We start from the raw sequence: 25161 nt of genomic DNA on the forward strand, positions 1-25161 counted from the left end.
TCAACTGAATGCCAGGATAAACCATTAGAAAATTTCAGTGAGAAGTTCATAATAATCCAGAACTTTCAAGTCATTTTGAAATTGTTTATTTGGCCTTGCTCTCTATATATGCTATTTCCTTGGAGCTTGATCCACCTAATATGGTGGCCACTGAGTGTTTCAAAGATGATGAGTCTGATTTGAGATGTACTGTAAGTGGATAAAAATCACTAACTTTACCCTGATTTCATATTGAAATATTTTATGTATATTGGATTAAATAATAAATATATTAAAATCTTTTTTTTTACTATTTAGGGTGATTACTAGAACATTTTTAATTATATACATGGCTTGCAAAATATTTCAATTGGATAGCATAGCCTTAAAATTTAACTCTATAGAGAAAAAAAAAAATTCAGGGTAGCGGGGTGGTTTCTGGGAATTGAGCCCTGGGGCACTTTTGTCACTCAGCTCTCTCTCTAGGGTCTTGCTAAGTTATTAAGACTCAAACTTGGAATCTTCCTGTCTCAGCCTCCCAAGTAGTTGGAATTATAGGTGTGTGCCCCCTGTTCCTGGCTTAGGGAATAATTTTTGAAAGCAAAAATTAAAGGTTTGGTTTTACTTTTATGGTAACTCTACATAAGTTAACATGTGTCTGTGGACATTCTGGACACACAAGTACAAACCATCTGCAGCTGCTGCCTGGGTGTCATGAACATCCGCCTGTACTTTGGAGGTCACACTAATTCTTCGAGCTTTTCTCTCAATTGTGCAGGGGTCTGAGGAGTCTGTTTATTTAAAAAAAAGGAAAGAAAAAAGAAAAAAAGAAGAAAAAGGAAAAAAAAAGGAAGAAAAAAAGAAAAAAAAGAAAAAAAAAGGAAAAAAGCAAAGCCAGTAAGAAGAGATCAAGTGATTCTTTAGCAAGAGTAAAAAGGCTCACAAGGTTTACTCCTGCAACCCACACAGCTGAGTACATTTCCTATCACTTCATGCTACCTTTAGTTGTCCTGTGAGGGCAAATACTACATTTAATTCTGCACTGCAACCTGAGCCACAACCTGGCTCTTACAACATTTTCCATTCTCTGATTACCCAGAACCAATGGCCTATTTTATCAGATTCCTACTTGTTAGTGGATTAGGGGTACAAACAGTGATAGCAATGAAATGTCAATGTGGAAGTAAAGTTAGGAAGATTACAATACAGTAATTCTCTAATTAAGCAATAATTAACAGGAAATTATAGGGTGAAAACAGACTATCCATACAAGGCTAACTATTACAATAATGATGATGAAATACAGATTTTATAGTTTAAGTACTATTATTCTTGCTCTTTAAGTCAAAATTGACTCAAAATAATACTATGTCCTGATAAACCTACGCTCCCAAATTGTTTCATGAATTCTAATTACCCACATCTGCAGCAGACATTTTGCAACATAGGCAATAATTGTATGTATCCTGACTTCTTGCTAGAATGTTTCTATGAATTAATAGGTTATTAGTAAATAATCTTTGTATTAAGTAAAAATGAAAAATGGCAGACTTCATATTATTTTTGCATTTAAGAATCAAAGAAAAGTATTGCATTTTCTAATTGGTTTGGAGCCCCTGTGCAATCCCCTAATGCAACACCTTTGGAGATCACTGTTCTAGAATTCTAAGCATGATGCTTAAACACTTCAACACTCCATTATCAGAATTAAACAAGAGCAAAGTCAATGTTTCCATAGACCCCCAACAAACAAGGGTAAAGTTCTATTTCTTAGGTTTTGTAAAGCACTTTTACAGCATCACATGCCTACATGTCACTAACTCTTACAAAAACCTTGTAAAATATCCTGGTAAATATTTGAACAGATCAACTGTGGTGCAGATTAGAGCTGAACAAGGCCATGTGGCCAAGATGACCAGAATCAGTACTTAGCATCTGGGAAGCCAAGGTCAGTGCTCTTGCCACTGTATGAGTTTCCAATGGGGAAGTGAGGAGACTTGCTGAGTCACCTGAGGGGTAATACACACTGTATTGCTTAACTGCCAAGTCCAATTCAAAAAAGTCTGTCTTCCTTTCTGTCTCTTTCTTTATCACATTTATGCACATAAACTTCTATATCCCATATGGATTTCTTGCATATAACTCCAAGACATTTATTCAAACCAATATGCCAGTTCTACCAGTTGTGAGCATTTTATTCATTTGGTTTGTTACTGAGTACTATTGCAATCATTCTGTGCTAAACTAGATGTACTTTTACAAAGGCCATGTTAGTTTAAAAAACAAAGTGGAAAATATGCAAGTGCCTAAAAGAAAACAAATTTGAATTCATAAAGAAAAATGAGTAGCTTTTGAGAAACCTGTTATGAAAAGGCTTCCAATGAAATTGGAGAATTTAATCAAGTTTTATTATAAATTTTAACAGAAAAAATGTGAAAGTTCAGAAACTGTGGTAAATAGTACAATTTTTTTACTGACATAATAGCTTATGCTAGTATATAATTAAAACAAATTTCTAAAAAAATATTGTGAAATGTTTTAGGTGTCTTTCTAGTCTTTTATATTAAAACTGTACATATAGAGTAGAAACTGCTTAGGGTAGGAGTCTTAGAATCAAGCATCTGTATAATTAATCTACATATGAGCATCTGATACATATTTAAGAAATGGGTTGTAACTGGACCCATTACAGCTAACTTCATGGGACTATCCAATATCGGCTTTAGCAAATTTTATTTGAATTAAACAAGCCACAAAAAAAAACCCTTTTTAGTGTACAAGTACTTGTAGAGAGCTAGATGAAGGTTGATATTTATGAGACTACATCATGGAATATTAATGCAAGCCTTGCACAATTTCTAGCCAAGGAGGATACCAAACAGGAACCTCCTACCTCAATTACATGGTGTTGGTCCCAGAGACAGAAAACAAAATGACATATTGACACTATCACTACCACTGCTAGAAAATCACCACTCGGACTCAACAGGCTCTTGGCAACAGATCTATCATGTCGCCTCAAGAAATTTCTTTGTATATAGTCTTTCGTGTGTATTCCTTTGTGAAGGTCTGATTAAATGTTTTTGCTTTTTAAAGTCGGGTGTTTTTTCTCTTTACTATTATTTGTAGAAGTTCTTTAGGCTATGGATACCAATTTTTTATCAGACATACTTCACAAATATTTTCTCCTAGTCTGTGGCTTGCCTTTTCATTTTCTCAAGAGTCTCTCCAGCAGAAGTGTTGAATTTTAATGAAGGTTTGTTGATCAATTGTATTTATTGCTTCTTGTGTCCTGTTTAAACTTTAAGTACACCCAAGTAGCAAAGATACTATGTTTGTTCTGGAAGCTTTATAAAGCTTAGTGTTTAAAAACACTTAGGTGTATGAACAACAAATTAAAATTTTTGTATTATGATGATCATGTGAGGCAGAGATCAAAATTTGTGTTTTCCCCACAAGGATATTCAGTTCTTCCAGTCCTGCTTGTTGAAGATTTTCCTTTCTCTGTTGGTTGCTTTGTTGCTTCTATCAAAATATCAACTGACAGTTGAGTGGGGGATCTATATCCAGGTTTTCCGTTCTGTTCTAGTATTCAATTTCTTTATTCTTATGCCAGCATCACACTGTAATTACCTTAGCTTTATAATTAAGTCCTAAAGTTGGTTAGCTTAAGGTTTCTGGCTTTTGTTTTTTTTTTTTCAAGATTGCTTTGCATTTCCTTTTGAATTTTAGAATCAATTTTGTTAAATAAAAAGTTTAGTGGGTATGGTGGAACACAGCTGTTATCCCAGCTATTCAGGAGGCTGAGGCAAGAGGATTGCAAGTTCATTGCCAGCCTCAGCAACTTTGGGAGACCCTGTCCCAAAACTTTAAAAAAAAAAAAAAAGTGCTGGGTGGGGGTATAGCCTAGTGATTCAGTGCCCCAGGGTTCAATCACCAGTACTGCCCCCCGAAAAAGGGGGGGGGGTAAAAAGTCTTAGTGGGGTTAATTTGGTATTGTATCTGCATATCAGGCTTGAAAAATGGGTATCTAAACATTACTCGTGAAATTATTAATCAAAATTTCTTAGCTCAGTTTATATGATTTAGATGGAATCTATATATGGCTTAATTAAAACAAATCTAAGATTTTAAAAATATTCACTCTTCAGAATGTCTTTAATCAATAGTTTGAACTGCTTAAAACAAAAAGGACTAAAATATGAAATGTATACTTCAATTCAGTCTAGAACTATAATTATGAAGCAACTTGAGCTATTCATTAATAATGGGATAGAAATGTTACCTACATTTAATAACGCAAATTAATTTGATTACTCGGCATTATAATATCTTAATTTAAACATTGATACATAAAAATAGAACAGATTTTTAAAAAAATTATTCTACTTAGTTGTACATGACAGCAGAATGCATTTCAAATAAAACAGATTTTGATGATATTAAACCATTTCTACATAAAAAAAAAATCTGAAAATGTTTGTTATATAGAATTTATTTTGTCCTTGATAAGAAAATACCCCTCCCCTAATTGTTATGCTCAACTTCTGAGTACACAAGGACTCCTGTTGCCTACAAAATAATCTCAGATCTATTACAAATCTAACTTTGTAGTTTAACATTAGACCTTTGAAATTCCTATTGTTTTGTACCATTAATTATATAATACAGTTTCAATAAAATTATATATTCCATTCAATTCTGTGCTTTTAAAAAATTAACATTTGGGGATGTAACATTATTGCCTTGCTATGGTGACATCAAGATGGTAACTTTGTTTATGCTGAACAAGCTAAAGAAGATCTCAAACGGAAATTTCTTCAGTTTCAAAGAATTTTGTCATTTGTTTCTACAATGATTGTGGCATGTCCCTACTTACCTTTCTTGGATGGTTTTGGTGGTACAACTGGACCAGGTTCTATGTTGTCATAAAAATTATTCATGGCTTTTGGATCAAAGTTTCCTATAAATAAAATGAAATCAACCAGGCACTTAGGACTTTTTCTTCTATTTGATTTTTTTAAAAAAAGAAAATCTATAAAGACGTAAGAAGGGAGAATGTTTTCTAGGGTTTCAAATCTCATTATACTATTCTGTCCTCCCACTGAAATTGTGTTTTTTTTTAATCACTGTGAAAAAAGAACTGAGAAAACCACATCAGTGTTTGTCTCCAATGTGTTACCTGAAGGAATATTTCTTTAAATGTAAAGCTAGTCTCCTCAGGCAGGATAAAGCATGTTGGGCATTTGAAGAGGTAAATGAAGAAATGAAAGGATGGCTGACCTGTATTCTGTTTTAATTTAATGAACAAACCATAAGAGAAGACAAATAGTGAAGGCTCACTTTCATGTCTTTCATAATTTACCTTAAAAATTTATCCATTATAAATTCACCTATGGAAGAGGCCAAAAATTTATTATATTTTGAGATAGCTAAGTGACCTGGATAACTGTGAAATAAGTAGCAGCTCATGGATTCCTATTTTCAAAATTGGATAATCTTAACTTCAATATTAAATTTAATGTAGCCCATATGATTTATCAATGATAAAAGATGATGTGCCAATTTCAGTATAGAACATTCCTTGAGAAATTTGTCTTGCCACACAATTTTTCACTTCTAAGATATTCATGCCCTGATACAGACACTGGTCTGCATTTCAACCATTTCTCCTAGTGTGAGTCCTACAAGGTTCATTTTGATATAGTGCCAGTTTTGAGTCTTAACTTCTCTCTGTACTCTGGTTGTTCTACACAATTCCAGTAAAAGTTTGTTAACTGTTATGTTTATTTACAGAGGATGGAGTAGGATACCGACAATTTAATTATACTAAATAGTTAAGTCCTGATTTCTAGACTTTTTTTCTCAAAAATTATTACCAGAAGTTACTTTTCATCAATGTGTGCACTGATTTGTATCTAGTCTAAATGCCACCCACTATACCTCAAAAAGAAAGTTCAGACTGGAAACTTGGTCAACCTGGTATAAAAAGTTTTCTAGAGTGTATAAAAGTAGAATTCAGTATAAATTAGCTAGGTTTGGACCCTTTACGTAAAGAGACTTGGAAATGCTTCAGTACCAAAAAGAGCTAATTGCAAGGTCATTGCCCAACAAAGCCCCAAAACACAGCTCTTTACTTACAAAACCTTAATAGTGGTTCCCCCTTTGCAGGTCCTATTACAAGTAGTTTATCCACTTGGATATGTTGTTTTATTTTGGGAGAATTTCCTGTAAACAATTCCTATGGTAGCTCATAAATACCATGATGCTATTTGATGTAGTAACTGGATTGTTTATGATAAAATGCTACATATGTATTTCTGATTCCTTAAGTCACAGCTAATATTCTAATTTCTAGATCCCATAAGGTTTACTATAAATATCCTAACCAAATTTTTGAGTTAAATGTTTCTTGTTTTGCTTCAAAGACCACTCAAGTAAAAAAAAAAAAAAGATGTAAATTTCTATGATATAGTAGCAAGAGTCTTTATAACCTACATGTTATGCATAGTAAATCTTTCACTGCTTAAAGCTATCAGGCTACACAGTGACTAAGCTTCTGAAAATAACTTCAAGGGTACCTGACTAGATTGCTCAACTTTCACAGTCCAATTTTTCTATTTATTGTTCAGACAGTTCCATTTTGTTTGTATTCTCCTGCCTCTACTGTTCAGTCTTGCCTAGAAGTGGCAATGAGATACTATATTGTATATTCTTAAAAGATCATAGAAGCTCTCTTAGCTGCCATAATTAAGAGAAATTGTGGGGGCTCAGGGAAAAGGCTGGCTAAAACATATTAAGGAAAAATCTGCATCAACTTTTTAATGTAAAAAAATGGATATAGCAGTAGTTTAATGTTTAGACAAAAACCTTTTCTTTATGGCTGAAGTTCCATATTATCTTATGTAAACCAAACCCTGGGTGACCAAAAGCAAAGGTCAGTACAGTTTTTCTGTCAAGGGTCTGATAATAGTTTAGACTTTGTGGACCTGTAATACAGTCTGTTGCATTTGTGCCACTGATGCACAAAGGCAACCTTAGATAACATACAAACAAATGGGGATAGCTATCATTTCACTAAAATTTTATTTATAAATAAATAAAACAGCAGATCATAGTTTGCTAAACCCCGGATCTGTAAATTTTCTGTTTTGATTTCTTTAGAATGGAGCAAGAAAGATTCTAAGGACACTTCTATAAATCACTGAGAATCCTTTTAGATTTTTATGATTTTAGTTCCTATCATAGCCCTTATCTTTTCAGTGTTTTGTCTTTGAGGCTTAAAAAACATTTGCCTTTGGTTTTTAGACACAGGCTTTCTCTGGATTCATCTCAGTTTATGAAACATTAAATTACAGAAGTATGGTAACTGGCAGAAACAGTGTTGGGGACTGACTCATGGTAAGCAGACAATATGACCAATGAAAGCAATGGTACATGGGCATATCACTCATCACTTTATTTCCTAGAGGAAATGAATGAAGGCTGTCTCTAATCTAGTGAACTGGGTAAATGAAAGTTAAGAGAGCTTCTTCAGTAGTATACTAATGTAAGAAATCAAAACACTAAAACTCTTCATGTAACAAACAAAAAAATGGCATACAGTATTTAAAGCTGAAACATCTGATAAACTGATTTGGGATTCCCCATTTTTTTCAGATATTTTAGATGACTGACTAAACTGTACTATATCTTAAAACCCATTGATTTATAAAACATTCACAGTAAGATTAAGAGGAATAAATGCAAAGATATAACATAAAACACTTTAGGTAAGAATAATGATGAAATCGCCAAAGTAAAACTGTTTTTTGATCCCCCAAATCTGATCCATGAGCAAGGGGAAGGGTGATCTCTTTTATAAGGATTATAATCTTATAATGGACAAAAATTGTCTCTTAAATCTACAAAATCAAAATTATTGCTATTTACGCAGCTTAAAAATACCACACTATTAACTTATGGTTTACCAAATAATCAAGTCTATACCTCTAGATTGAAGGAGGTCAACTTCTTTCAGTGTACAGTCAACATTTATCTGGAGTTGTCTGTTCATGCTTCTCAATCTTGTCATTTCCTCAGGCTAGTAAGAAAGGACCCAAAATAGCAATTGTGGGAAAGTCATTATCAAGCCCAACATTTAAGAACTGCGTTTCATGTTAATTGTTCTGATTGGGTATTACCAAGAATTCTGCCTTAGTCCATAAGAGGGCATGTTTAAGAAGTCCTAAATGTATATTTTTAAAGGAATAATCAGGTAAAATGGGGACACTGAAATGGCCACATATAAACAAAAGCTGCAATGTAGTGGTAGGCTATAATATTGGACTGTTCTATCATACAATATACTACCATTTTAATCACAGAATATTCTGCTTCTATATTTTCATGGCAACGGAAACTAAGATAAACAACCTTCTAAACAAACAATGTCCATGATTTTGGTCTTGTCCAACCTGCTAAAAATTATAACAGTACTAATTTTACTAAGTGCTTAGTGTCAGGCATTGTGTTTACCAGGATTCTCTCATTTCTTCCTCTGAACAATTCCCTATTTACTGAATAGGAGATGGAGGCATAGGTCAGTTTTCCTTTCTTCAACTGTTTCTTCTCCCTCAACCTTTCTAGCCCACCCAGTTCCTAGGCCTTTCAGGAGCACATATAAGGAGAGAGTTCTAATCTTCAGGTAAGTAAGACTTTTTGGAAGTCTTTACTTCTCTTGCCATTGTCAATTTCTTTAATATTTATATATGCATATATGCGTGTGTGTGTGTGTGTGTGTGCGTGTGTGCGTGCGTGTGTGAACAGTAAAAAATAAGGTCAGTGTTTGGACTCTAGAGGCACAGGTACTGAAACTTTCAGCATAGTCCAGGTATTAACTCAATTACTAGGGTGGTTTTAACTATAAAAAGAAAAAAAAAACATGTATCTGCTACTGTGGGAAAACAGAAAAAAATTCTATTCTGTTAATGTCTTTAACCTTTACCAAAATACATGTAATCAACAGTGAAGAAAAATGAGAAAGAATATCTTAATTCACAAAATTGTATGCTATTAGGAGGTATTATTAGAATAACTGGGAATGTCCATTAAATGAGAAAGGATCACAAGTTTAAGAGATTTAAAAGGCTCAATAGAAGCTACTATCCCTTAGAATGCTAGAAAAAACAAAAAAAAATCACTCAAAAATATTAGGTATTGTTTTTCTTTCCTCACTTCTATGGGAAACTATGTAGCATTAACATGTAAAATGCTTATACCTTGCCTACCAGGCAACATTGTTAACAGTTTAAAAGGTATAATTGAGCATTTACATTAAAGATAAAACAATTAATTAAGGGATCCAAAGAGTGATGCTATCTTCCTAGGACCATGTAATATAGTCTCTTGAAGGCACTGATCCTTCCTATGTATTTTTGACGGTGCAAAGAGATTTTTCAGCTGTGGCCCTGCATAGTAAAGGTTACTACACATTTACTATACAAAAACAAAAAAATCACTCTGGTCATTAGGCTCATTTTCAAACACACCAGAGCCACTGGAATCCACTAAACTCAGGGTTTATCTGTAAAATTCCTATGTCCCTTTCCTAACTTCTGATTGAGAGGGGAAAGCTGTTTCTGAATAGTTACTGCCACTTACCAAAAGTATGCTGTGTTTTCATGGAGGACAGGTTTTAGTTAGAGTTATTTGTATCTAAAATTCTAAGTTCTTTTTTTTTTTTTAAAGGGTGGCAGAAATACCTAAGTCAACTGTTGTTGTGGCACTTTAACTCTGTGGCAACCATTGTGCCACAGAGACCAACATCGAAGACCACTGTTGATGTTTGGTACTTATCCACAGATATGCATCTGGGACTCAAAGCTGTGGGGTATCCAAAAATCAACCAGAATAAGATGAATAGTGAGAAATAGCTTGGTAGAAGGAAAACTGGCAGTTCTTTGCCTAAAATTTCCCTTCCTCCATGAAACTGTCTCATCTTTGGATCCAATTAGCAAAAGGCTGTTTCTATCTCTGAACTCTGAAAGTACTTACGTCATTACCAATTAGCAGGTCAACACTTTTGATTTACTACCCTACATAACTTTTCTCTTTCTCACACACACAAATATAGATTTATAGTTAGATGCACATATCTAAACCATCTTCTGCATCATTTAATATAGTACTTTGTAAACAGCAGACTGAGGGAAAATGACATGCCACATCTCAAAATTTCTATTCTCCTTAGGAAAAGATTATTTCACTCCTATACTAAGTTTCTGAAACACACTTATGGCTGGTCACAAATGTGCCTTGCAACCTCATTAGGCAAGTATTTCTTAACCAACTTTTTGTACACTGTTTGATTAGAAATTAATTTGTCTAAACTTGAAGGTAGCAATATGTGCAAAAATATCAACACTCTATTGGCTATTCCTACAACAAAGTGGGACAATGACAGCCATTTGTTGAGCACCTACTTCATACCAGGCATATTACATACATTGTCTCTTTCATGTTTACAACAATATTGTATTTGTTATAATTTCCCTTTTATAGACAGGGCAAATCAAATAAGACCAGTTGGCTATAGCCAGTGAGTGCCAGAGCTATTCTGACTCCTAAGCCTAGACAGTTATCTCTTCCATTATCTTATGGTTCCTCAAATGAGCCTCAATGAGAATTTTGACTAAATAATTTATTTCTTGGTTAATTTCTTACACTAGGAACATGCACAACATAATTCCTTAAGTTAAAGCAAAACCAAAGTTTTGTAAATTGCTTCGGATTTGTATATTAACAGGTAGGGGTGTGTGGGTGTGTGGGTGTGTGTATCATATATAGTAAGCAAAATTCTAGTATTTTGCAACCAATGTTTTATAAGAACACTTACTGCTTATTGTATCTTATATAATTCTAAAGAAAATCCCATGGGATGGGAACTCTCCCATACACATTTTATAGAGAAGAAAATAAGCATAGAGAATGTAATTTATCCAAAGATATGAGTGACACAAGTAGGGGAAATAGAATTCAAATTTATACCTGACTCAAAAGCCCACTCACTGTCTTAACCACCACGTACAACAAACTGTTCCTCAGCCATGCACTCCTAAGTGTCTTCCATTTTACTATAGGTCTGACAGCAGAATTACAAGGCAATCACAAACCTCTCATCTCTTGATTATCACCCATCTAACTACCAATTTCTGAAGCTTGAAGATGGTTCTACACAGGTTTCACTATACTCACTTTATCTTTGAAATCTTCTTTTTAAAAAGTTAAAAATATAGTCAGGGAAGTTTTATCAACTTATCTTTTTTTGTTTTTGAAACTGACTCATCAATAAAAGCTCCAATCTAAAATCTGGGTGCTTTTTTTGAAGAACGAACCCAGGTTACATTAGACAGTTTCTGACTTCCAATTTTTTTAAATAGTTTTATTTAGCAGAGGTTATCATGTAGCAAGTAGTTGATAAGCAAGGTTTATAAGATTAAAGAAAATGCTTAATTTTTTTTATGCTGTACAGGTACCTAGAGAATTACAAAGTACACAACCATCATTAAGTAGATTCCCATATGGGTTTTATACTTCAATAACTTTCCTAACCAGAAGACTCAATTAAGATTTTCAAATAGAGAAATGAGGCAGAAACTGAATTTACAGTAACATCACCTTTAGTTAAAAGATAGCATTGTAATTTTCCAAGTGCTTAATGAAAACTCGTCCTTCTAATGTTAACTGAGAAGAGTCAATATTAGGAAAAAATCTGATTAAATTATTGAATATGCCTAATTCTCAAAAACCTCTTCCTCAAATACTTCTACTGGTTCCCTGTTACCAGCAGAATAAAATTCAAATGCCTTGATGCAGCTTTCAAGGTCTAAACCACATTACACCTCTATGAACATTCATCTTTGGAAACTCATCAGAAATCAGCTTAAGCCAGGGAACTCTATTTACTGCCTTGAGAAAATTAGTCCCTGTCTTGACTTCAAGCCCTCATTATCTTGTGTTCTTTACCTTTAAAAATGCCTTCCCCCTTTCCTCCCTGACTATAGCAATACTAGCAATTGTTTAGGGCAGTGGTTTCTCACCCTTTTTTTCCTTTAATAATTTTATGAAAATCAGATGAAAGCTATTTTTCCACCTCCCATATGATCACACATATGAAACTGTGCACTTAATTTCAGGGATTTCACAGATCCCCTTTGAAGCCAGGAACCTCAAGTAAAATTTTCTCTATGAGAAAGGAGCTATAGCTATGCTGATGACAAGAGGCCTGATACATATATGGTTGTTTCTTTGAACCTATAAGCTGAGAGATAACCCTAAACTTAGTGAGGGAAGTGAGGAAAGGCTCCACAGAAAAAGTAGAGTTATGTGAGCCTTGAACTACAGGATTTATACATGCAGAATTTTAGAAGGGTCATTCCAGGAGGATAATGTGAGAGGAGAGAAGTGCATAGAATATACTGACAAACCAGATAATGTAGGTGTTCTCTCATTAACCCGGCACCATATATGGCACTTACCCCAATGTATTAATACAATTATCTATTTTTCCCATTGGCAGGTATGCACTAAGCACCTAGCATAGCACCACACTCCTAAGCTGTATGCAAAAACTAGAATCCATGAATGTTGAAAGGTGAAATGATAGGTTGGATAATTGAAAGCTTGTGGAGTCCCAAGATTTTAGGAGATGTGCTTTAGAATTTTGGGAGTTATTTGAGATCATTAGAACTCCTATACATTAACCAACATGTTGAAAATACCCAAATCTTTCCATCAGATAAGTACCCTGAAGGCCCACTATCAATCAATACTGTCATCTCAGTTTCTACAATGACTTACATTTGGTGAAATTGCTTTGTCTTAAAATATCCTATAGTCAATACTGTCCCAAAATTCATATTTAACTATTTGAACAAATATATATCCTCTGCTTAGAAGAATAAATGAATACATGGAGAATAATTTATAAAACTTTTGATCAGGGTGCATATTTCTATTTTGACAGAAAGCAATTTGCAATAAATGAGATGCTATACCTTGATTATAACTGTCTTTGAAAATACTGATGAGCCTATGGAATTTGCACATGTGAAAAAAAAATCAAATAATTCTGACAAGTCCTGCATCCATTGTTTAAAAAAAAAAACCTGTCAGGAACAGAACTTAAAAGAAAAACAAATGGCCACTTTCCTATCGAGATCACTTACCGTGGGGATCGCAGTGGTGCAGCTGACTCTTCTGAGGCGTCTCTGCATCAGGTCGTGCTCCATACCATTAACTTCAGCCTTCAACCGCTCTAGCTCCTCTTTCTCAACTTTCAATTGCTTTGCTAACCTCTCCATCCTTGCTCGCTGATGTAACAGCAAGGCTATAGCATTATAGATAAAGTCATTGCAGAGAATAACATTGAATAAGTGACTGGAAAATTTCTATACGCACTGCTAATGTATAAAGCACTCATCCAACTTGGGGGTTGGCATTTACTCTAATGCTTTAATTTAGCTCTTAACTACCAAAATACATCACCTGCACATCTGTCTTGTTCATTCATCTTTTATTTCCCTAAGGATATCCCTCAGTTTCCACAAGATTCTCTTTAACTGGACTTGTGTTTTAAAAGGGTTAATATCAGGCAAATTAACTTAGAATTATAATCACTCCCTATCCACTGCAAGATTACTAAAAAGTACTAAATTCTCCTCTCTTAAAACTATCTGAACATGGGTCTGGGATTGTGGCCCAGTGGTAGAGTGCTCGCCTAGCACGTGGGAGGCCCTGGGTTCAATCCTCAGCACCATATAAAAATAAATAGATAAAGAGATTGTGTCCAGTTACAACCAAAAAATAAACATTAAAAGTTAAGATTTTTCTTTGAGGATATTGTGAATGGAGTGGTTTTCCTTATTTCCATTTCAGAGGTTTTGTTGCTGATATACAGGAATGCCTTTGATTTATGCGTGTTGATTTTATAACCTGCCACTTTGCTGAATTCATTTATTAACTCTAGCAGCTTCTTTGTAGACTCTTTTGGGTCTGTTAAGTATATTATCATGTCATCCGCAAATAGCGATAGTTTAATTTCTTCTTTTCCTATTTTTATGCCTTTAATTTCTTTTGTCTGTCTAATTGCTCTGGCTAGTACTTCGAGAACTAAATTGAATAGAAGTGGTGATAGAGGGCATCCCTGTCTTGTTCCAGATTTTAGAGGAAATGCCTTCAGTTTTTCTCCGTTTAGGATGATGCTAGCCTGAGGTTTAGCATATATAGCTTTTACAATGTTGAGGTAAGTTCCTGTTATCCCTAGTTTTTCTAGTGTTTTGAACATAAAGGGATGCTGTACTTTGTCAAATGCTTTTTCTGCATCCATCGAGATGATCATGTGGTTCTTGTCTTTAAGTCTATACTTGGGAATAAGATACTTGGGAATCAACCTAACAAAAGAGGTGAAAGATTTATACAATGAAAACTACAGAACCCTAAAGAGAGAGAAGAAGATCTCAGACGATGGAAAAATGTACCCTGTTCATGGATAGGCAGAACTAACATCATCAAAATGGCGATATTACCCAAAGTTCTCTACAGGTTTAATGCGATGCCAATCAAAATCCCAACGGCATTTCTTGTAGAAATAGGCAAAGCAATCATGAAATTCATATGGAAAAACAAAAGACCCAGAATAGCAAAAGCAATTCTAAGCAGGAAGTGTGAATCTGGAGCTATAGCGATACCAGAGGTCAAACTGTACTACAAAGCAATAGTAACAAAAACAGCATGGTACTGGTACCAAAACAGGCAGGTGGACCAATGGTACAGAATAGAAGACACAGAGACTAATCCACAAAGTTACAACTATCTTATATTTGATAAAGGGGCTAAAAGCATGCAATGGAGGAAGGATAGCATCTTCAACAAATGGTGCTGGGAAAATTGGAAATCCATATGCAACAAAATGAAATTGAATCCCTTTCTCTCGCCATCCACAAAAATTAACTCCAAATGGATCAGGGAGCTAGATATCAAATCAGAGACACTGCGTCTGATAGAAGAAAAAGTTGGCTACGATCTACATATTGTGGGGTCGGGCTCCAAATTCCTTAATAGGATACCCATAGCACAAGAGTTAACAACAAGAATAAACAAATGGGACTTAAACTAAAAAGTTTTTTCTCAGCAAGAGAAACAATAAAAGAGGTAAAGAGAGAGCCTACATCCTGGGAACAAATTTTTACCCCCCACACCTCCGATAGAGCCCTAATATCCAGAATGTACAAAGAACTCAAAAAATTAAACAATAAGATAACAAATAACCCAATTAACAAATGGGCCAACGACCTGAACAGACACTTCTCAGAGGAGGACATACAATCAATCAACAAGTACATGAAAAAATGCTCACCATCTCTAGCAATCAGAGAAATGCAAATCAAAACCACCCTAAGATGCCATCTCACTCCAGTAAGATTGGCAGCCATTATGAAGTCAAACAACAATAAGTGTTGGCGGGGATGTGGGGAAAAGGGTACACTTGTACACTGCTGGTGGGGCTGCAAAATGGTGAGGCCAATTTGGAAAGCAGTATGGAGATTCCTAGGAAAGCTGGGAATGGATCCACCATTTGACCCAGCTATCACATTTCTCGGACTATTCCCTGAGGACCTTAAAAAAGCGCTCTATAGGGATACGGCTGCATCAATGATTATAGCGGCACAATTCACAATAGCTAGACTGTGGAACCAATCTAGATGCCCCTCAATAGATGAATGGATAAAAAAAATGTGGCATCTATACACAATGGAGTATTATACAGCACTAAGAAATGACAAAATCATAGAATTTGCAGGGAAATGGATGGCATTAGAGCAGATTATGCTAAGCGAAGCTAGCCAAGCCCTAAAAAACAAATGCCAAATGTCTGCTTTGTTATAAAGAGAACAACTAAGAACAGAACAGGAAGGAAGAACATGAGGAAAAGACTACAGTAAACAAAGATGAATGGGGGGAGAGAAACGGAGAGAGAAGGAAAAGCACATGGAAATAGTAGGAGACCTTCAATGATACATAGAATTATAAGAGGTTATGAGGGGCAAGGGGGAGGGAAAAAAAGGGAGAGAATTGAACAACAGCAGGGGAGGTAGAGAGGGAAGATGGGAGGGGGGGGAGGGGGGATAGTAGGGGATAGGAAAGGTAGCAGAACACAATTTGAGTCAAATGTATGAAAGATGATATATCATGAGCTATGTAATGCTTTAAATAATCAATAAAAAAAAGATTCTAAAAAAAAAAGTTAAGATTTTTAAAAATCTCTATTTTTCTATAGGTCTAATATTAGCTACTCCAATAATATTCATTACTAATTTCACTTCTTTTATATTACTTATCAGTACTGTTATGGTCTTCAGACCATCTTCAGAAAAGATTCACATTCTTTGAACTACAGTCCACCCTCCACCCTGTCTGAATCTCTTTTTCCTATTCTGTAGTTGTGACTATCCATTTCACTTATTATTTCACCGGTTAGTATTTTTTCCAAATGAGTGTTCTCCCCCACAAAATGTTAATAAGTCACAATTTTCACGCCTATACATTCGTATTTTAAAACAGTGTATAGATGACTCTGAAGCATTAATGTCACTGCCCAACATTTAATAAATACTAAACATTTAATTAAAACTAACCAGCTAATAGAGTGTTATTCAAATAGGAGACTGCCACTTTACCACAAAGATTAACTTTTATAAAAAGGGCTAAAATTTACCTTGTGTATAGGCATAGTCATCTGATCCAGAACTAGAACTCCTCTGATATTTATGGCTTCCCTTTTCTCCCCCAGAGCCTGGTATCACTGAAATGGGCTGAATAGGTTCTGGTGCTGCAGAGCGCTCTTCTTGGTCCACTAAATTTAAAAGATTTTCGGTTGTTGCTCGGCCTACAGTAATTTTAAAAACTGTAGTTGGGTTTGGTATCACCCGAGGAGATGGCAATGGAGCACATGAAGGTCCAGTTGGCTGTGTATATGTAATATACACAGGATTAACATTAAATGGAGGTTTTGGTTGACTAGACATCCCTCTTGAAGGAGAACTTGAAGGTGGCGTGGTAGCTGTGTACAGTGAATGCTGATTCCGAGGAGAGGGTTGATTACTGATGGGCGAAGGACTCCTAGTAATTGTTGTCCCAGGTCTTTGAGGAGGTTCAACTGTAATTTCTATCTTCTTCATGGAACCTTTGGGTAAGCTAGATGCTGTGTATGGGAGATAGGCTACTGAGTGGCTTCCCTGTTTCTGATAGCTAGGAGGTCCTTGTTGATATAGATGGGGTGGAGTAGTTGAAGGACTAGGTGGCATAAACACATGGGAGCTTGGGTGGCCCAACTGGGAAGGTTGTACTTGATGCTGTGGAGAGCTGAAGGGTGAAGGACACTGAGAAGGAGGAGGTGAATGGTAAGCAGACTGGGGAATCTGCTGCTGTTTGGGAGAATACTGAGAAGGTTGATAGTTCTGTTGGTGTGGATAAACAGGTAAAGGACGTTGGCTATAATGAGGCACTGGGCCCTGTGGTGAGGACTGCCATGGCGTACTCTGAGGAGTTTGTCTTCCTGATGAACTCTGAGATGTCTGTCTAATATAAATAGAACCAGGAGACCCATAGAGATTGCTTGGAATTTGTGGAAGAATCTGTAAAGCTCTTGGTACAGTCTGTCCAGAAGGGAGATTTTGGGACACTGTAACAGTAATTGGATTTGTACTATACCGAGGTATGTGCATGTATGAAGGAGGTGGTGGCGGCGGCGGTGAAGGCCCTTGCATAGCAGATGGATTCATTCCTGTTTGCAGGGAAGATGGCTGTTGAGGTGGCTGTGAAGGAGGAGTAGCTGCACTTCTGTTCTGTTCATTCATAAAAAATGGATTGTAGTTGGGAGTAGCAGCCACAACAGCTGGAGCTGAGTGTGGTTCCTGAACTAAGCAAATCAACTGTTTACCTGCTGTATGCTGTGGATCAATGTGTCCATCACTTGAGCTATGTACCAGTGTTCGACCACCATTAAGTTGAGCTCCATCTCCTGGGTGGTAGCTACCAGGAGAATGTATACCCAGGTTAATATGCAAAAGGCGATTTCTATTCATTCTATTGTCATCTGGACTATGGTATTCCATATATAAGTATTTGCTACTCTCCTGGGAAAGGGCTCGGCAACAGGCTTCAAGATTGTTGTTATTCTAGGGGAGAAAAACGGTAAAAATAACATTGGCAAAATTAACGAATCTTAATAGTGGAAATCAGGCTTTATACTACTGTCATAGAGTTAAGTAGAGAGCAGTATTTTAACCACAAAAAAACTTGATGGTCATCTACCCTGAAAAGAAGATGCCAAATCAATCATATTAGTTTATAAACATTTAGTTCACATTACTAGTACTACCACTACTACTACTGCTACAGAAATGTAAAGTACCTACTAATGAACATTGTGACTCAACCCCAAGTTTTCTGACTCCAAATCCAGGACTCATTTTACACTTGTTGCATCTCAACAAATTAAAATGTTGGGCTAATCTTGGATTCACCACAATTGCTGCAATATACAAGTATAAGCAATATCCATCATTAATAGTTAAATTGATTAAATGAAAACCATTCTTTAGTTTTTAACAGGTACTCTAAACACTGAAGAATAAAACATAATAAAACTGCTGAAATGTTAAAACAACAAAAATTCTAAAGCAGCCTTTTGCTTTTCTTTTACCCAAATTTATGCCTATATAATTTAAACCTCTATCACTGTAAAGATTTAGGCAAAGCAAAACAATCAGTTAAAAAAACAATTCCATATTTTGAACCATGACTCTGACTTTGCCAGAGTTGATGGTAATTTAACAAAACTAGCCTCAACTGCCTTAAATTCATTCACACTCCCGCTGTCTCAAGTTTCTATCTGCTAAAGGTGACTTGATAAACTTTCAAAATCAAAGATTTGAATTTTCTTAGTTATACACATAGATAGTACTAATAAACTCACATTTTAGTAGTTCTAATCAACAGAAATCAAAGTAATAAAGCCTCCCTTTTTAAAACTTTAAGATATTATAAAGCAGTTTTCCATTAAAATACAGAATTTTTAACTATTAGAGTAAAACATTATATATGATAAATCTATATTATCCATCATAATCCAATTATGACTTTCTATGTAGCTCATAAACATTCACACAAACATAAACATACATACATGTATGTATACACATACATATTCATTTATTTAAGGAGAAATACATTTTATATAAAAAATGAAACACTTCTGATGAAGCAAAAAAGGTTAAACCTAAAACAGAACCAACAATACTGTAATCTTAGAATTGGGAGAACTCACGAGTTCGTCTACTCAAACTCATATTTACAAATGAGGAAAGAGATGGCTGGGGGTAAAAGTTACCATGGCTTAACAACAGGCACTGAACTAGTTAACTGGAGACCTAGTCTAGATTCCTGGTCTCCTGAGCTTCAGTGCTCTTTCCACACAGTAATTCCAAGGGAGAGGTTGTTTGGCCAAAAGGATATTACTAAACTGGAGCTTTAGAAGTGAAACAACACATTCAGTCAAGCAAACTTTTGCAAAATAAATTCTCAGGAATTTAAAGAATTGGCTTCATTGAAACTTCATATCTAATTTTGATCTTTTCCTTATATAAAGCTTTTGATATTAAACTTCAAATGCTTTAAAAAATACTAGAGAAAGAAGTGTTAGTTGACAGTTAAGAAAACAAGAACACAAAGATTTAACTTTTTCTTATCCTCCTTGAAATCTTGTTGAGCAAGAGAAAGGGGCTAGATATCAAAAATAATTTTGGAGCTAAAGGATTCAGACTGCCAACTAGAATGTGTCACTGACAGAGTTAAAGGAAAAAAATTGAAAAATGAAAACACAGTTATCTCCAAGCTTTTTATAAACTTATGGATTATGGGGAAACACATTTTACTATTTGATATTTTTATTAATACTCTTGAAATTGCATGCTTTCCACATAATGAATTATGCCCTCTAAATAGTCTCATTACAAAAAGGATCCAAATTCAAACTGATAAAAATGGATTTATCAACTTATTCAATTATATGCCTACAGTGACAGTAAATTTTCCTCTTTATTAAAACCACCAGACAGATTCAAATACCATATTTGACTTGCTAAATGTCATAAAACAAGAAAAATGGGTGAAAGTGTCAAAGAGTTAATAAATGGTTAAATCAAAATTGTCTAGCTGGATAAAGAGATCAGAATGACTGCCCTGAGACAGGTTTTAAGGCCTGTGTTTTACATGCAAACTTCTAAATTTCACAGTTTTAGAGTGAAGAAACTTTCTAGAGCCAGCAGGTAGTAAATCTGATACACTGTACTAATCCCAAAGGAAGAAAAAAAGTGACTTAGAACAATGTAAATATCAACAAATGTTCACCACACAGAATTTCAAAGTTCTATTCCTTCAGTACAGTTAAGTGACCATAAAAAAAAAAAATGCATGTAATCAAAGGCCAAACAAAATAAGGTCAGAACTCAGTGGGGCCCTAGAATGGGTGAAGAAAGTGATTCCTGGACGTTTTTTCAAGTAGAAGACGCTCTCCTGCTTGGTCTTAGTCCAGTGGGAAGTACCTTTATTCTACCAGAGACCCAAGTGGGGCTAAAGATCTGAGATTCAGACTGGGAATACGTGTAACAAAAAACAAAGGCAAGCAGGGCATGGTGGTACACCTGAAATCCCAAGCGACATGAAGTAGGAGGCTGAGGCAGGAGGATTCTAATTTCAAGGCCAGCCTCAGCAACTTAGTAAGACCCTCTCTCAAAAAGGGGATGAGGCTAAGTGGTAGAGTGCCTCTGGGTTCAATCCCTAGTACCAAAACAAACCAAACCAAAAAGGCAAGCTGTAACACAGAAACCGTAAGCCCAAGGGCTAGACCTAGTAAAGGGTCTGCAAAGGAAGCACCTGTTACCACCATTATTCTGTACATCTCTATTTGTAACTAAACTTCCCTGTATATAGCTAGGTTATATCTTCAGCTACTTGTACTGCAGTAAGGTAGTATGAACATGAGTACTGACTACCATGTGAAGAAGACCAATGGGTAGAGTGGTAGAACAGCTCCCCAAAGTAAATGAATTCGGGAAGTGCCATAACCCCAAACACACCAAGATCCTGTGAAAAATGATACAAAACAGAGGAAGCAGCAGGCCTGTTTTCTGTTATCTCTTGAGTGCGAAGACTTGTCCCTGTAGTACAAGACAAGGGAAATGCTTATGAACTAAAAGTGGATTTACACTTCAAATCAGATATTAGTTTAAGGATTTACCAAATGGAAAAATGGTAAGAAAGACTCAGAAGTGTATAGTCTACTTCTAAAGAAGTTAACATGATAAATTTGAGATTCAAAATTCAATTTTAGGGGTTGGGCTGTAGCTCGGGGGTGGAGTACTTGCCTAGCATGCATGAAAGTCTGGGTTCCATCCCCAAAATTCAAAAGTTAAATGTAAAGAGAATATTTTTTTCTCTTTGGTACATGCCTTTACTCTTTTTCTCAACATCAGCGGTTCTCCATGGGAGAGATTTTTGTCTCTCACGGGACATTTAGCAATGCTTGGAGATATTTTTGGTTGGTACAACTATGGAGAAGCTACTGATACCTAGTGGGTAGAGGCCAGGGAGGCCGCTAAACATCCTACTGGGCACAAAGCTGATGTCCATAACTAAGAATTATTCAGCCCCAAATATCAACAGTGCCAAGATTGAGAAATCCCACTCAAATTGTCCCAGCCCCTCCCCCCCCAACACACACACCTGAAAATTTAAGTTTGTTACCACAATACAAAGCCAACTCTAATTAGGAAAATCTAACTTAAAATCAGTGTCACTGGCAGGAAATTTACCTGTAACATGCACTGAGAAACCACACCCTCTGGAATTTCAGGAAAACGTTGCCGAAGATCATGGAGAACCTGAATATCAAGCTGTGGACTGCTTTGCGCCATGCCAGAGCAAATGATGGTCAAATTTCTCTTAGGAATTGATACTAATCGGCTTTCCAAAAGTAATGATCTTCCAACACCACAGTCATTTTCTATTAAAAGAAATTAAAATACAGTTAAGCCTAACTGCATATTTTACTTTATTCAGTTATCAATATTTTTAAAATCAAAAATGCTAAGATAAGTATATCTAATTTTAAGGTTAGAAAACTGAGGGATTCAACTTAGCCAGAGAGTCTGCTGATGTAATATAACCAGTCAGTGGCTTAAAAAATTTCAGCTTCATTTTAATGTGAAAAAAATAATCAGCAGCTAGATTTAAAGTACGTAGTGTTATAATTTGGCAACCATATTATTTTAGCCTTGAGAGAATATACTTAGGCATAATCACTCATGTTTTTCCAAGGGCTATTTCACTCCTTTAAAGCACAATAATTATTTTGATGTCTGAAAAGTCACAGATGACACAACGGGACATCTGCCAGAAATGTTTTCTATCTTCCCTCCCAACCACCCTATTTCTCCAAGTCCTGCTGGTCCTGTACTTGTCAACTGTGGTATAACCTCCTCTAAGGAGGCTCCCATTGACATCCTGCCATCCAGTCCTGCTGCCATGCCTACATTAGCTAGAGAGCCTTCTGTGCTACCACTGCAGGATGTGCTTACCCTCATACTAGCCTAAAACTAACTGAATACCTAAGAATCTCTCATATAAAACTTCAGCATCTTCTGGACCGTGCTATTATGCCAGAGAGTAGGGAAGTAATCAAAAAATGATGAGAGCATGTGAAAAGGAATGGAAGACAGCCTGAAGAGGCTCCCAACAGTCAAACCTGTAAGAATTTGGACAACAAAATAAAGAACAGTAATGAATTGTATGTCTGTGGAAAAGAGGACTCCACAAGTTCATACCAAAGATAGTTAAATAGGTAGGTGTAGGTGTGTGTGTGTGTGTGTGTGTGTGTGTGTGTGTGTGTGTGTGTATGGAAGAGAAGGGAGGATTCTTACTGACGGTAGAATTCAAGTGGTAAATGTGCAGAAAGCCGCAGCAGAAAAAAATCATTTTGCAGGCATCACAGTATAGACTGCTTCAAGTAAGTATTATCCATCAATGGATGCTAAATCTCAGGGAAATTTGGATGAAGAATAGAATATATTATGCATGATCTCACAAGTGTTTTTCCAAAGCTTGTTAATTGGAAGGGAGTGAATGGATAGTGGATAAACTGAACAACACCAGGCCTGTGTGATCAAAATGAAATATCGCCAATGAGGGCTAGATAGACAGTATATACCTCCAGATGTGACATCCTCAAAAAGATACATCACTTTATAGTATTCCAGTCAGGAATGTATAACCTAAAACTACTCATGAAGAAACTGACAAATCCAAAGAGAAATGTTCTATTTTTAAAAGGGGGGAGGAGCAGGGTGTGGTGGCACACACCTGTAATCCTACCTCCTTGGGAGGTTAAAGCAGGAGGATCAAAAGTTTGAGGCAAGTTTTAGCAATTTAGCAAGACCCTATTTCAAAATAAAAGAGGGCTGGAGATAAAAACGCAGTGGTAGAGTACCACTGGGTTCAATCCCCAGTGCTGGATGTGTGTGTTATTGAGGGCGGTGGAGGGGGGTGGTGGTGTTGGGTAATGCTGTCTTCAAAAATGCCAATGTCATATATGACAAAGGCCAGAAAAATGTCCCAAGTTAAAATAACAAAACCATGACAACTAAAACTAACCTGATCCTAAATTGAATCTTAAGGTTCAGGAAAAATGTCATACAAAAAACGAATCAACAGACAAAAATGAAATATGGATGGTATATTACAAGTATTCTATTCATATTGAATGTAGTAAGTGTACTGAATTGATAATTGTTGTGGCTGCATACAGGAATATTCCTAATTTTAGGAATTAGACAATGAAGCTTTTAGAGATAAAGGGTATACAACTTATTCTCAAATAGGTTAGGAAAAATATATATCTTATATATGTGTGCAGACTCAAACGTGCATATATACATATATACACACAGAGAAGAAACGAACTATAAAGCAAACAGGGAAATGTTTTGACATGTGCATCTAGGTAAAGGCTACACAGTATTCTTTGTACTTTTATCTTTGCAATTTCTGTGAGTTTCAAATTACTTACAAATAAAAAGTAAAAACAAAAAGATAAAAACCCAAATACCAAAAAAAAAGCCTGTAGTCTTTTCAAGATCCATGCTTCATTCATTACTGCATTTCCACAGCCCAACCCCAATATCTGCTCAAATACATTAAAAGATGAATTGACTGTACTAAACCATCCTGATAAAACATTATTTGTATTTAAAGAAATGTATATATATATATAAACCTTTTTTTTTTCTTTGAGGGGGGACCAGGAATTGAACCCAGGAGCCTTAACCACTGAGCCAAACCCCCAGCCCTTTTTATATTTTATTTAGAGACAAGTTCTTGCTAAGTTGCTGAGGCAACCAATCCTCCTATCTCAGTCTCCCAAGCTGCTGGGATTATAGGCATGCACCACCATGCCTGGTCTCCCTAACTTGTCCCCCACCCAACCTTTCACAAATACTGGGGGAGCAGAGACCACTTATATACAGCAAACTGTAAATACTTAGGAAAAAGAAAAATAAGTTTTGGCCACTATATCAATGGGTATATTTTCCCAGTTTGCCCCTTTCAAAAGTATTCCAAATCTGAAATGCTGGGATTCTACTAGATTAATCATCTAGGCTTTAATTTAAAATGCAAATTATTTCAAAGCCCTAAGTAATTATTTAACTTTTTTTTTCTGAAACAGGGTTTTAATAATCCTCTTTTTTTGGAGAGGAGGAGGTACTAGGAATTGAACCCAGGGGTGCTTTAGCACTGAGCTTCATCCTCTGTACTTTTTATTTTTATTTATTTTTTAAATAACTTTTTATTGTATTTATTTATTTTTATGTGGTGCTGAGGATTGAACCAAGTGCCTCACGTGTGCTAGGCAAGTGCTCTACCACTGAGCCACAACCCCAGCCCTGTACTTTTTATTTTTTGAGAGTGAGTCTTGCTAAAATTACTGAGGGTCTCTCTCAGCTGCCGAGGCTGACCTTGATCTTGCAATCCTCCTGCCTCAGCCTCGGCAGCTGAGAGAGACCCTCAGTAATTTTACACGTGAAT

The 25161-nt window shown here is 35.7% G+C and overlaps 1 protein-coding gene across 6 annotated transcripts in view; it reads right to left on the bottom strand.

Annotated features, from left to right (window-relative positions):
- Positions 1-25161, bottom strand: part of TAB3 (TGF-beta activated kinase 1 (MAP3K7) binding protein 3) — a 57501-nt gene that overhangs the window by 2902 nt on the left and 29438 nt on the right. For 3 of the 6 annotated variants that reach the window (XM_081277785.1, XM_081277788.1, XM_081277787.1), the window contains 6 exons: positions 21894-22084; positions 16736-18197; positions 13188-13348; positions 7969-8062; positions 4859-4942; positions 669-770 (listed from right to left, as the gene is read on the bottom strand). In XM_081277785.1, the coding sequence (XP_081133911.1) occupies positions 669-770; positions 4859-4942; positions 7969-8062; positions 13188-13348; positions 16736-18197; positions 21894-21995 (2005 nt within the window). In that variant the 5' untranslated portion in view covers positions 21996-22084. Of the gene's footprint in view, positions 1-668; positions 771-4858; positions 4943-7968; positions 8063-13187; positions 13349-16735; positions 18198-18437; positions 18966-21071; positions 21110-21893; positions 22085-25161 lie in introns of those variants that run through there. The other 3 variants (XM_081277790.1, XM_081277789.1, XM_081277786.1) reach the window with 3 other exon arrangements.

The sequence above is a fragment of the Spermophilus citellus genome (genome assembly GCF_964194105.1).
Source record: "Spermophilus citellus genome assembly, chromosome: X".
Lineage (NCBI taxonomy): Eukaryota > Metazoa > Chordata > Mammalia > Rodentia > Sciuridae > Spermophilus > Spermophilus citellus.